The 13,087-nt window shown below is 57.1% G+C and overlaps 1 protein-coding gene across 2 annotated transcripts; it reads left to right on the top strand.

The window, feature by feature from the left end:
• Positions 1-7,708: 7,708 nt before the first annotated feature.
• On the top strand, positions 7,709-13,084 carry ASB6 (ankyrin repeat and SOCS box containing 6). 2 transcript variants are annotated; one of them, XM_027556536.1, is made up of 6 exons: positions 7,709-7,960; positions 9,014-9,195; positions 10,177-10,283; positions 10,379-10,487; positions 11,422-11,508; positions 11,735-13,084. In XM_027556536.1, the coding sequence occupies exons 1-6, from the start codon at positions 7,848-7,850 to the stop codon at positions 12,274-12,276; spliced, it is 1,140 nt and encodes a 379-aa protein (XP_027412337.1). In that variant the 5' UTR covers positions 7,709-7,847; the 3' UTR covers positions 12,277-13,084. The 2 variants fall into 2 exon arrangements, with proteins under 2 accessions (XP_027412337.1, XP_027412336.1); XM_027556535.1 differs by having other exon boundaries at positions 7,710-7,960; positions 11,609-13,084.
• The last annotated feature ends 3 nt before the right edge of the window (positions 13,085-13,087 follow it).

Below are 13,087 nucleotides of genomic sequence, written 5' to 3'. Positions count from 1 at the left end.
AGTGCCCTTGAGGTCACCCCCCACAGGGGATGGCGGCCGCCTACAAGCAGGAAGAAGCGGCCTTGGAATGAAACCTACCTTGCTGGTGTCTTGATCTTGAGCTTCTCAGCCTCCAGAACTATGAGAAATGAATGTCTGTGGTTGGAGCCACCTAACCTATGGTACTTTGTGCGGCAGCCCGAGCTAAGACAGGCTGCAGGTACCTTCTCTCCCTGTTCTCCTTCTGATCCCTAAGGACTCATCTCTTCTGGAAGAGGCTGGGGGGTCAGGTGAGGCCTCGGATGTGGGCACACATGATGGCAGAGAAAGGGGGGAGGGGTCCCTCAACATCCCCTCTGCAGCTCTGGGCTGCCCATCTCAGAGCTTCGTCAGGGGCTAGCCCAGCCCACAACTGGCTCTCACAGGCCCCACATCAGGACCACCTGGCAATGTCTGGATGCGGAATGTGGTGGGGACATGTCAGGGAGGAGGCTGCCCTTGGAGCAGGGGCTGCAGCCAGCAGGGCCGGATTTCCTGGAGGGGGCGGGTGCTGGGGAAAAAGTGGGGAGAAGATGGGGGCAGAGATGTCCCTAGGGGTTGGGGAGTCTTGAAAATGCTCCTGAGTGCTTCCTAGTAGAGACACAGAACGAGGGAGGGGACAGGGCAGTCTTTTCCCGGACCAGCCCAGATCCTTCCGGCCACTCCTGCTCCCGGTCCTCTGGTCCCTCAGCTGCCCCCTGAGTCCTACAGAGGGCCAGGCCCTTAAGCGTGGGGACTGCAGCCAAGCAGGCTGGGCCGCTTGTGAGGGTTGCGGGGGGTCAGGGTGGGGTCAGGTGTCGGGGAGGGGAAAGGAGACAGGAGTTTGTGGGGGGCGCACACAGGAGAAAGCCCAGGGTGGCAGCGGCGGCCCCATGGCCGCACCAGAGGGGGTCTGCCCAGTCCGCCTCTCTGCCGGGACTGCCAGGCCTGTGGCTGGCAGCCCCACCAAGGAGAGGAGGGAGACTAGTCCTTGTGTGGACTGCTGTGTTCTCCAAGTGGTGGCTCAGACGGTATAGAATCTGCCTGCAATGCAGGAGACCCGGGTTCAATCCCTGGGTCCGGAAAATCCCCTGGAGAAGGAAAGGGCAACCTGCTCAAATATTCCTGGTGGAGAATCCCATGGACAGAGGAGCCTGGCGGGCTACATACAGTCCATGGGGTTGTAAAGAGTTGCACAGGAGGAGAAGAGGACGACAGAGGATGAGATGGCTGGATGGCATCACTGACTCGATGGACGTGAGTCTGAGTGAACTCCGGGAGTTGGTGATGGACAGGGAGGCCTGGCGTGCTGTGATTCATGGGGTCGCCAAGAGTCGGACACGACTGAGCGACTGAACTGAACTGAACTGAGTGACTAACTAATACCAAGTATCTTACTTTAAGGAAACTCTGCCAAATCAAAAAAGAGAGAGAAATAAAAGGGGAGGGGAGTAGTTTTACCAATTTCCCCCTCCAGGGCCTTATAAGGGACAGACCTGGCTGCCAACAGGGAGCACCGGGAAGGTGGGGTGCTGGGCTGGGGCCGTGACATTGGCCCTCCTGCAGCCTCAGCCCTGAGTGTGTGTGTGTGCACATATGTGAATGCGTGTGCATGACTGTGTCTCAGCAAGTGTTTGCATGTGAGAATGTCTTGCGAGTGTGAATGCAGTGTCACACGCACGTGTGGGTGTGTAAGGATGCCTGTGTGTGAAAGTGTGCGTGAACATGTGTGAGCGTGTAAAAGGGTGAGCAGGAGTGGGGGGGGGAGGGGAGCGGGAGGGAGTGCGGGGGACCATGGCTGGGCAGGGGGTGGGTTTCCAGGGAGATGCCGAGGGCCAGGCTCGGGCTCGAGTCCTGGGGAGCTGCTTGCTGGCTAGCTGGCCTGGAGCTGGTCAGTCCTCTCTGCAGGCCTTGGTCTCCCGACTATGACCCAGGAGTATTGCTACCGCTTCTTTCCTGGGGTGTTCTGACCAGTCGATGAGACATCCATGTGAAGTGAAGTGAAAGTTGCTCAGTCATGTCTGACTCTCTGAGACCCCAAGGACTACACAGTCCATGGAATTCTCCAGGCCAGAATACTGGAGTGGATAGTCGTTCCCTTCTCCAGGGGATCTTCCCAATCCAGGGACTGAACCCAGAACCCACACTGCGGATTCTTTACCAGCTGAGCCACTAGGGAAGCCCAAGAATACTTCCCAAGAATACTGAAGTGGGTAGCCTTTCCCTTCTCCAGGGGGTCTTCCCAAGCCAGGGATTGAACTCAGGTCTCCCGATTCTTTACCAGCTGAGCCACAAGGGAAGCTGTGCAGAGCTTCTAATCTGATGCACGGGCCCAGGACGCCCTCCACCAGAGGCTGCCGCTGTACCAATGCATCATCCATGCAGTCAACCTGGGCCCTGTGGTACCAGAGGACTAGGGAGGGCAGCCAGGGGAGGGCGGCGGCCAGGGGAGCCGGGGGCATTCGGGAGGGCCTCAGGGGAGGTGACCTCTGTGCTGGGAAGGATGTCCCTAGGTGAAGTTGGGAGAAAGTTTTTTTAATTAATTAATTTATTTGGCTGTGCTGGGTCCCAGTCGCAGGATGTGGAATCTCCGATCTTCAGCTCCGATATGTGAACCCTTGGTTCAAGTGGGATCTAGTTCCCCGACTAAGGACCGGACCCAGGCCCCCTGCACAGAGTCCCGGTTTCTGGACCACCAGGGGAGTCCCAGGAGGAGAGAAGTTTTTGTGGACAGACCTTGCTCTGGTGCTCTATGGTCTTCCCTTCAACCCCAGGAGTAAGAGTGCTCAGGGCCAGATCCTGCCTCTGGCTGGTTTAGCATTTTGAGTCTCAGGTAAGACACAGTCCTTGGTAAGAAGGTGGAAAATCACAGAAGCCCAAAGAAGATCAAAGTTTCCCTGATCCCGGCCCCTAGAAATAATCACTGTTAACATCTCAGTATGGGACCACTGAGAATTACTCCCGGGACTTCCCTGGTGATCCAATGGTTAAGATTCTGTGTTTCTAATGCAGGGGCTGTGGGTTTGATCCCTGGCTGGGGAACAAGGATCCCAGATGCCATGCAGCACGACCAAAAACTTAAAAATAAATAGAAGAATTAGTCCTTCCCATGCGCACATGTACACACACACACTTTTTCCCAAGTGGGATCAGACAGCACCTACCGTTCTGTAACTTACTTTGCTGAGCTTCTGTAGAGCAGAATCGAGCATGTGGTAAGTCCCATATGTCAGCTGTTTTCACTGTTAGTGTTGAAAAGCTGGAGAGACTACACTTCTCTCCTTATTTTGGTCACCCTTTTTCATCCTTCGTGACATGGCTGTGCATGTCCTTTGACCATTCTTCTCTTAGGGTTTTCGTTTTCTTCTTGTTGATTTTCAACAGTTCTTTATATATGAAGGTTATCCCCCTCTGTGCGTTAGGTACTCAGAGTGACTCCCAAACTCCCTGGGGAGGAGGGGGCAGGGACAGACCCTGCTAGGGTCTGAGCACTGGGTGCTTGGCCCCAGGCCCACCGCCTGCTAAGAAGCCTGGAGTTGGGTGGCGGGAAGTGGCTGGACCGGCAGGATAGTGAGAGGCAGGCAAAAAAAGAGAAGGTTCAGAGCTGAAACGAGAGGCTCTGAGTGACAGAGCCTTAATGGGAGGCAGATGGAGGAAACAGGATTGCCCTTGCTGACGGGAAGGAGGTCATGGGTCACGGAGCTTTCTAAAGATAGGAGTCTGGGAGACGGGCAGGCGACAGGGCCTGTTCCATGGTGTGGTGCCCAGGGGCTGGGACAGAGCAGAGGTCAGCCCCTCCCTTCTGCATGTCCAGACCCTCTCAGGCCCAGAAGCAGAGGAGATGCAGGCACCCGACCCCTGGAGGCCAGGTATATGGAAGAGACCCCCAAACTTGGGTTAATGACCCAGCCCAGCTGTGCAACATTGGACAAGCACTCAAACCTCTCTGAGCCTCAGTTTCCTTGTTGAAAAGGGTGTAATACCAACACCTACTTATTGCTGTTCAGTCTCTAAGTCACATCTGACTCTTTGAAACCTCATGGGCTGCAGCACGCCAGGCTTCCCTGTCCTTCACTATCTCCCAGCATTTGTTGAAATTCATATCCATTGAGTCAGTGATGCCATCCAATCATCTCATCCTCTGTCACCCCCTTCAGGAGGGTATATTAAGATAAGTATGTCAAACGTTACTATAGAATGGGCTCAGTAAATAAAAGTTAACTTGGGATTGTTACTGTTCTAATCACTAGACAATTGTTCTTTTAGAGCCCATTGGCGACATCAAGGATCTCTTCATTGGCTCCAACTCTGTCAGAGCCAAAGGCCTTTGAGTTACAGGGGGGGAAACTGAGGCCTGGCGTCCAGAAGGGCCATGCCTGGGGTCATCCACTGGAGTGGCTGTGTATCCTCCAAGGAGATATTTTAAATCCTAATCCTGAGGAACCTATGACCGTGGTCTTATTTGGAAATAAGGTTTTTGCAAATGTAATCAAGTTAAAGTGAATTCATACTGGATTAGGGTGGGCCCTCAATCCAGTGACTGGTGCCATTTAGAAAGGACAGGGAGATCTGGACACAGACACAGATGTAGGAAAGAAAGCCACATGAAGACAGAGGCAGGCAGAGATCAATTCAGTCCAGTCACTCGGTCGTGTCCGACTCTTCGAGAACCCATGGATGGCAGCACGTCAGGCCTCCCTGTCCATCACCAACTCCCGGAGTTTACTCAGATTCATGTCCATTGAGTCAGTGATGCCATCCAACCATCTCATCCTCTGTTGTCCCCTTCTCCTCCTGCCTTCAATCTTTCCCAGCATCAGGGTCTTTTCCAATGAGTCAGGTCTTTGCATCAGGTGGCCAGAGTATTGGTTTCAGCTTCAACATCAGTCCTTCCAATGAATAGTCAGGACTGATTTCCTTTAGGATGGCCTGGTTGGATCTCCTTGCAGTCCAACGGACTCTCAAGAGTCTTCTTCAACACCACAGTTCAAAAGCATCAATTCTTTGGCACTCAGCTTTCTTTATAGTCCAACTCTCACATCCATACATGACCACTGGAAAAACCATAGCCTTGACTAGATGGACCTTTGTTGGCAAAGTAGTATCTCTGCTTTTGAATATGCTGTCTAGGCTGGTCATAACTTTTCTTCCAAGGAGTAAGCATCTTTTAATTTCATGGCTGCAGTCACCATCTGCAGTGATTCTGGAGCCCCCAAAAATAAAGTCTGTCACTGTTTCCACTGTTTCCCCATCTATTTGCAATGAATTTATGGGACCTGATGCCATGATCTTAGTTTTCTGAATGTTGAGCTTTAAGCCAACTTTTTCACTCTCCTCTTTCACTTTCATCAAGAGGCTCTTTAGTTCTTCACTTTCTGCCATAAGGGTGGTGTCATCTGCCTATCTGAGGTTATTGATATTTCTCTCAGCAATCTTGATTCCAACTTGTGCTTCCTCCAGCCCAGCATTTCTCATGATGTACTCTGCATGTAAGTTAAATAAGCAGGGTGACAATGTACAGCCTTGATGTACTCCTTTACCTATTTGGAACCAGTCTGTTGTTCCATGTCCAGGCAGAGACCAACACAAGCCATGCCCAGAGATGCTAAAAACCTTCTCTATTGTCTTCAGAGGGAGCATGGTCCTGCTGACACTTTGAGGTCAGAGTTCTGGCTCCCAGGACTGAGAGAGAACAGATTTCTGTTGTTTTAAGCCACCCAGTTCCTGGTGCTTTGTTCTCACAGTCTCAAGGAATGAATGAAGCCAGGGTTGAGGCTGGCCTTGGGCCAGGCTGTGTCCACCCCTCCCAGTTCTGCCCTGGACCCTATAGAATGGTCTAGAAGATGGGCCGCCTGTCGTTACTGACCACGTGCTCTAGCCTTCTCCAGGCCCCTTAGGCCCCTCACCTGTGCCATGGAGCAAGTGACTCGGGATCACTGTGAAACCCGGGGGTCACCTGGGGGTGCCTGTGCCATTCAGGGCCCCAGGATCAATTGACGGGTGGGGTGTGAATCCTTCAAAAAGGGGCAGGCATTCCCAGACCCCCAAGGGAACTCCTGCGGAGACTGAGGTACACCAGAGCAAGGGTCCCATCCAGAGGGATCTTGTTGCCAGGTAAGAATTTGGGCCCAAGTGTCCAGTCTTCTGCTTTTACAAGACAAGCTGGAAATCTCCGCTTCTGTGTGAGTAAAATAAATTTCCCAGTTTCACTTAAGGAGAAGATACTTCTTCCTGGAGTGAGAACCAAGGCAGACGTGTGCTGGAAATGAGGGACTTTGTAGTCTGGAGCCCCTTCTGGCAAGCTTGCCGCGTGTGTGTGTGTGTGTGTGTGTGTGTGTGTGTGTGTGTGTTAGTCGCTTAGTCGTGTCCAACTTTTTGTGACCCCATGGACTGTAGTCAGCCAGGCTCCTCTGTCCGTGGAATTCTCCAGGCAAGAATACTGGAGTGGGTTGTCATTTCCTCTTCCAGGGGATCTTCCTGACCCAGGGATTGAACCCAGGTTTCCTGAATTACAGGCAGATTCCCTGCTGATCCCCCTACCACTTTTCTTGCCCCTTTAGGCAATGGAGGGGGAAGCAAAATTAGGTCTTCTGAGACCTGATGGGGATTTTAAAGGTTCATCCCTTGATCTGCACAACAACCTTATAAACTGAAGAATTATAAGCAAGCAATTGTCCAGCCCTTGCTGCATACTGGACCCTGCTGGGTCCCCATAGCTGGACCTGGAAGGCTTTGGATTGGGTTTTTCTTGGTGGACGGGGTCGGGGCGGAATTGGGGAGCCCTACTCTACCCATTTTTTAATGTTTAATCGTAGGCACATGGGATTGTCTTTAAATTCATCTCTAAACGTTTTCCACTTCCTTCAACAAGACTTGTCCCTGACACGTGTCAGGTGGGAGAGACTCCCAAGCCCACGTGGTGGAGGGTGGGGGGCGATGGGAGACCAAGGCTGCCACCTGAGCGGCTGGGACTGGTGCACCCCTGCACGACGGGCTTTCCAGAATCACGAAGACATCAGGGCTCCACCGTGGGCCTCAAGGTTGTGGACGTTTGAATGCGAGGCCCAAGGCCTGACGCTACTCCCTAGAAAAGTGGCCCCAGCCTTGGGCTCCTTCCTGTTAGATTCGACTGACAGTAACAGAGCTCTTGACCCAAGATCTTGCGTGGGTTTGATTATCCCCATTTTACAGATGAAGAAAGTGAAGTTCATTGAGTCCATCAAGGCAGAAAGTGGAAGAAGCCCCAGTAGGCTGCAAGGGCTAAGGAATCGTCCTCATCGCCCGTCGGGGTGGGTGTAGTTCAGTCAGAGTGGGGAGAAGGTGAAAGCCAGGCCCAACCGTGGTCCGACCCAACTCCCACCCAAGTCGGGGGCACCGGGGGTCCAGCCTTCCTGGGAGCTGGGAAAGGATCCGCCCGGTGTGTACTCGCTCAATGGGCGGAGCTCGGACGGCGCCCAGCGGCCGCGAGCGGGATAGCAAGGCGGAGCCGGGTCGGGCCGGGAAAGGAGTTTGCGGGCCTAGGGCTGGGATCGGACTTGGCTGCGGGTCTGCGCCCTCCAGTCCTGCGGGCTGCCCCCACAAGACACCCCGAGCTTGCTCACCCAATCGCACCACGATCCTCCGAACCCGCAGAGGGCGCTGTCGCCGCCGCCCCGTCCCTTCCCCGGGGCCTGAGCGGGCCGGAAGCGCGCGGATGACTTCCGGCGCGTAGCCCCGGGTTGGGCGGTGCACCGAGCCGGGCGCGGGGCGGGGGACTGGACCTAGCGAGTGGCCGAACCTGGTCAGGACTGCGGGCCCCGCGACGCACCCCAGTCGGCGTCTCCGCCTCGGTGGAAGGTGCGGCCGCCGCCATGCCGTTCCTGCATGGCTTCCGGAGGATTATCTTCGAGTACCAGCCGCTCGTGGATGCTATCCTGGGCTCCTTGGGCATCCAGGACCCCGAGCGGCAGGAGCCCCTGGACGGGTAACTCGCGCCCTCCCCCGCCTCAGACCGGCGCGGCACCCCTTTCCTTGTCGCCATAAATATGGCGGGCGGTGTCCTCATCTGTCAGATGAGACCGAGGGCGGGCGGGGATGGGTGGAGGCGGCCGCGGCCCGCTCAGGGAGGGCCGTGGGGCTGGGTGGCGGCAGGGCCTCTGCCTCAGCACCCCACCCTGCGCCCTGCCTGTCCTGTGCCCTCTACCTGGAGTTGCAGAGGGGCAGGGTGTAATCGGTAAACGCGGCGCGGGATGAGCTTTCTGTAGCCCCGAGTTTCCCGTTTGGTATAGACAGGCGCGGGTCTGTCATACATGAACCTGTGGGAAGGCTGTTCAGAAAGCATCGTTTAGAGGCTACATTGACGAGCTAAAACCCTCAGCCTTCGTGGTGATCGTGCTCCCAGAGAGGAGAGGCTGACAGTGATTAAAGTGGTATATACTGCCTTACGTGGAGCGGAGAAAAGAGCCGAGGAGAGGGGGATCGGGGGTGTGTTTCGGGCATCAGTTGGAATTGGCGAGGGGGGTAGGCGGGTTGGGGCTGTGGAGCAAAGGGCTTTCTGGGTCCCTCTGCCTTCGGTGGACCGAACGTCTCTGAGTGTGATCGGGCTTCGGGAGGTCTGCTGACCGCCCTGGCTGCGGGATGGCCTGAGCTGGGGTGCAGCACCTTCTGCAGCCCCGGGTCAGTCGGTGTCTGGTTCTTGCCCTTGGCCGCAAGGGTTCCCTTCAGTGCTGACAGCGCAGGTGTATGAGGCTTTGTACCCAAGCCAGGGGCCAGGTTGTATGGGTAACTTGGAAGGAGGTTGATGACAGCCCCAATCCTTTCTCAGCAAACCTGAGGAGTCTGCTCCATTGAAAAGATCTTGCTTGGTCCTTTCTCCCACCCTTTTCGGAAGAGACTTTCTGCCCCATGGAGCCAGGGCCCTGCCTGGGGTGGGGGTGGGGGCGAAGTGGGGGGTGACTGCAGGAGACCAAAGGCCACCTACCCGCAGGGTGCCAAGCCAGCTTGTCCCACCCTCAGCTGGTCCTCTCTCCTGCCCCAGGCCCAGTTATGCCACCAGCGAGGAGAGCCGCATCCTTGTTCTCACCGAGCTGCTGGAAAGAAAAGCCCACTCTCCATTTTACCAGGAAGGCGTGAGCAACGCCCTGCTGAAGATGGCCGAGCTGGGGCTGACACGCGCAGCCGCCGTGCTCCTGCGGAATGGAGCCAACCTCAACTTTGAAGGTCCTCCGGAGCCTGGAGGGCTGGGGTGGACAGATGGCTTAGGTGTGGCCTGGGCGGGGGTGGGGGGTGGGGGGTGGGGGGTGGGTGGGTGATCAAGCCTCCAGGCTCTGCCCTCATCTGTCTCAGGGGTGATGCCCGAGGAAGCCCGCACTGGGTGGCCTCCCAGCCTGCAGGTTTCCCAGAGGCCCTTAACCGCCTCTGCTCGGAGCAGGTTTGTCACTGCTCCTGTCAGGCGATTGACTTAGCAAACTTTCCTCCAGCTCCCAGTTAAGTCCTTGCTTCCATTAATGCGAAAATGGGGCTGCTGGCGCTGTGCCCAGAGCTAAGGGAAAGTAATTTTCTGCCGCTGGTTCTGAGCCACGGGGAGAGGGGGGAAACAGATAAGACACTGGGCATAAATCACAGACTGACGGTGTTGGCGTCCGGCTGGTGTGCCCGGGAGGTGCTGAGGGAGCCATCTTCCTTCCCTCTTTGTTTTGCCCTGGGTGGGGGGCTGGGGCGGGAGACAAGGTCAGCCAGGAGACACTCGGGACTGACTTGTTCCCAAATGGGGGTTTTTGTGCTGATACAGGACGTGCCAGGCGTATCTTTCCTCCCTTTTGGAGGACAGGCTCAGAGGCTGCTGGGCTCCTGGGAGGTCAAGGAGCTGGGGGAGGCATTCTGTAGTCAGTCACTTGGGAGACCCAGCTTTGAGCATTTGTGGGTGTTCCTCCCCACAGTTTTGTTTTAGGTCCTATTTTACAAAAGGGACTAAAACCCAGATTAAGTACTTGTCCGTTCATTGGAATGCCTCCCCAGTACCCGAACTTAGGCCTGACTCCGAGCACCCTAGCATCCGACGAGGACAGCTGTGTCCTGACCTCTTATGGTGCCAGGAGCCCTTGGGTTGGAGTGTTGGGGCTGGGCTGCCAGGCTGGTCCTGGGATCCTGTGAGAATGTGCTGATGGGCAGGACTGATGTGAGCTGTGTCTGCGCCTTCAGACCCCGTCACCTACTACACGGCACTGCATATCGCCGTCCTGCGAAACCAGCCTGACATGGTGGAGCTGCTGGTGCGCCACGGGGCCGACATCAACCGGAGGGACCGGGTAGGAGCCAGCCCTGCTCTGAAGGAGGGATGTGGCCGGGGCCCTGAGCCGCTCACAGGCCCCAGGGCCAACCTGGCTGTGCTTTCTCGGCTCAGATCCACGAGAGCAGCCCCCTGGACCTAGCCAGCGAGGAGCCGGAGCGCCTGCCCTGCCTGCAACGCCTCCTGGACCTCGGAGCAGACGTCAATGCGGCCGACAAGCATGGTGGGTGCTCCTGGAGAAAAGCAGGATGGGCTGGGGCAGGATAGACTGCCTCGTGAGGTAACCCCGGGCGTGCGGGGGTGACGGCTCGTTAGGCAGGCTGGAGGCAGCCCGTCTGATGGCAGAGCATGGCTGGTGCGCGCTGGTGTCTTCTGCTGACTCACAGAGGCTCGGGAGGCAGTGCATCTTGGCCCCACGAGGACGTCTGCAGGAGCTGGACCTGTGTGCTCAGCTCCTGAGTGATGGGGCTTCCTTCCACCCAGGCTGGGTCTCAGGTAGCATTTCAGGGTCCAGAAAAATCCTCCTTCTCCTGGCCCTTCTGGTCCAGTGTTTGTGTCGGTGGAGAGAAAACGGCCAGAAACTTGTCACCCTCAGCCGTGGCTGAGAGGTCAGTTTGGTGTTTTGTTTTTGGCTGTGCCGGGTCTTTGTTGGTATGTGGACGTCTGTCTAGTTGGCGAGTGGGGGCGACTTTCCGGTTGCGGTGTGCAGGCTTTCCATTTCGGAGGCTTCTCTTGTGGAACACTGGCCCTAGAGCATGTGGACTCAGGAGCTGTGGCTCCCGGGCTCTCCAGCACGGTCTTAGTTGCTCTTCGGATATGGGATCTTCCAGACCAGGGATCAAACCTGTGTCTCCTGCACTGAGGTGGATTCTTTACCACTGAGCCACCAGTTTTGGTGTTTTTTTTTTCATTTGGCTGCACCGGGTCTGAGTTGTTGCACATGGGATCTAGTTCCCTGACCCGGGACCAAACCCAGACCCCCAGCACTGGGTGCACAGAGTCCTAGTCACTAGGCCACAGGGAAATCCCCCAGGTCAGTTGTTTTTAGCCTTCAGTATCTGGACCTGAGGGTATTTCCTCTCCCACCCTCAGGCCGTCCAGCCTGACCTCTGCTTCCCCAGCCCTCACTCCCCGCCTCACCAGCTCTCCCCCTCTAGGTAAGACGGCCCTGCTCCACGCTCTGGCCAGCAGTGACGGGGTGCAGGTCCACAACACCGAGAACATCCGGCTCCTGCTGGAAGGAGGTGAGCCCCGCCCTTCCACGCGGCTCCCCCTGGCCCGTGAGGCGCGGCTCCGCTGGCCGAAGGCCTCCTCCCACCTTCTTCCCCCTCCTGGCTCTCCTAGGGGCGGACGTCAAGGCCACGACCAAAGACGGGGACACAGTGTTCACCTGCATCATCTTCCTGCTGGGCGAGACGGTGGGAGGCGACAAAGAGGAGGCCCAGCTGATCAATCGCTTTTGCTTCCAAGTCACGCAGCTGCTGCTGGCCCACGGCGCCGACCCCAGCGAGTGCCCGGCCCACGAGTCCCTCACGCACATCTGCCTCAAGAGCTTCAAGCTCCACTTCCCCCTGCTGCGCTTCCTGCTGGAGTCGGGAGCCGCCTACAACTGCTCCCTGCACGGCGCGTCCTGCTGGTCCGGCTTCCACATCGTCTTCGAGAGGCTCTGCTCCCACCCCGGCTGCGCGGAGGACGAGAGCCACGCGGACCTGCTGCGCAAGGCCGAGACCGTGCTGGACCTCATGGTGACCAGCTCCCAGAAGCTGCGGCTGCCCGAGAGCTTCGACATCCACCCCGTGGGCAGCCTGGCGGACAAGATCCAGGCCCTGCACTCCTCCCTGAGGCAGCTGGAGAGCTACCCGCCGCCCCTCAAGCACCTGTGCCGCGTGTGCATCCGCCTCTGCCTTCAGCCGTGGCCCGTGGACGCCAAGGTCAAGGCCCTGCCTCTGCCCGACAGGCTCAAGTGGTACCTCCTCAGCGAGCACAGTGGCGCCGTCGAGGACGACCTCTGACCGTCCGGGCTGCGGGGCGGGGTCTGGGCAGCCCCGTCGGCCTGTGGGTGATTCAAGTACCAGGGCAGCCCGAGGGGAGGGCCTTGGATCCGCCTGTCAGAAGGTGCAGGGTGGAGCCAGGTGGCCGCAAGCGCTCCAGCGGGGGAAGGCCTCTCTCTGCAGGGAGACTGCCCCCGCTTCCCCTGGGAGCGACTCCAAGCCTCGGCCCACAGTGGAACCAGGGACAGGGTTTAGGACAAGCACAGACCCTCCTGATGGGAGGGAGTGCCAAGCACTGAGAGAAGCAAGGGGGCTCCACGCCTGCGCCCTCCTGAGGAAGCCGGCCCGGCCCGCGTGGAGACGCCCGGAGGGGCCTGTGGGGTGCAGCCCAGCCGAGACCCTTGACTCTTCACTCAAGATTCTGTCAAAAACATAAGTGCTTCGGGGCAGGTAGGGAGAGAGCTGAGCTAACTCTGGCCAGCTTCTATAGCTCTGGGGCAAGCCACCCAGCACCCCGCCTACCAAGGGGCAGGGCTGTGCTCTGGTGGCAGCTGTTTGTGCCAAACCTGGGGTTTGGGGACCAAGCCTTCTAAAAAGCAATCATGCATGACCATGGGCTGTCTTTCTGAAATGTCTTATGTCGTGAGGGCTCATCTGATGGGAAAAGCTACCAAGGCTGAAAGCCAACCTCCGCCCTGTGTTGAGCCCTCACCAGGCCGCCTGCGGGTCCCACAGGGTGGTTATTGTGAATTGTGTAACCGCCTTGGAGATAAGCTGAGGGGACTAAAGGATATATTTATAAATTAAACTGATTTCTCTTGGCCTTAAAGGT

Source organism: Bos indicus x Bos taurus, chromosome 11 (assembly GCF_003369695.1).
Source record: "Bos indicus x Bos taurus breed Angus x Brahman F1 hybrid chromosome 11, Bos_hybrid_MaternalHap_v2.0, whole genome shotgun sequence".
Classification (NCBI taxonomy): Eukaryota; Metazoa; Chordata; class Mammalia; order Artiodactyla; family Bovidae; genus Bos; species Bos indicus x Bos taurus.
This window is presented reverse-complemented; position numbering and strand designations above follow the sequence as displayed.

Bases quoted from the DNA above. Each gene is read 5' to 3' on its own strand.
- ASB6 (XM_027556535.1), top strand. From the start codon at position 7,848: ATGCCGTTCCTGCATGGCTTCCGGAGGATTATCTTCGAGTACCAGCCG. The intron at 10,284-10,378 runs GTAGGAGCCAGC...TTCTCGGCTCAG, and splicing joins ACATCAACCGGAGGGACCGG to ATCCACGAGAGCAGCCCCCT. The intron at 10,488-11,421 runs GTGGGTGCTCCT...CTCCCCCTCTAG, and splicing joins CAATGCGGCCGACAAGCATG to GTAAGACGGCCCTGCTCCAC.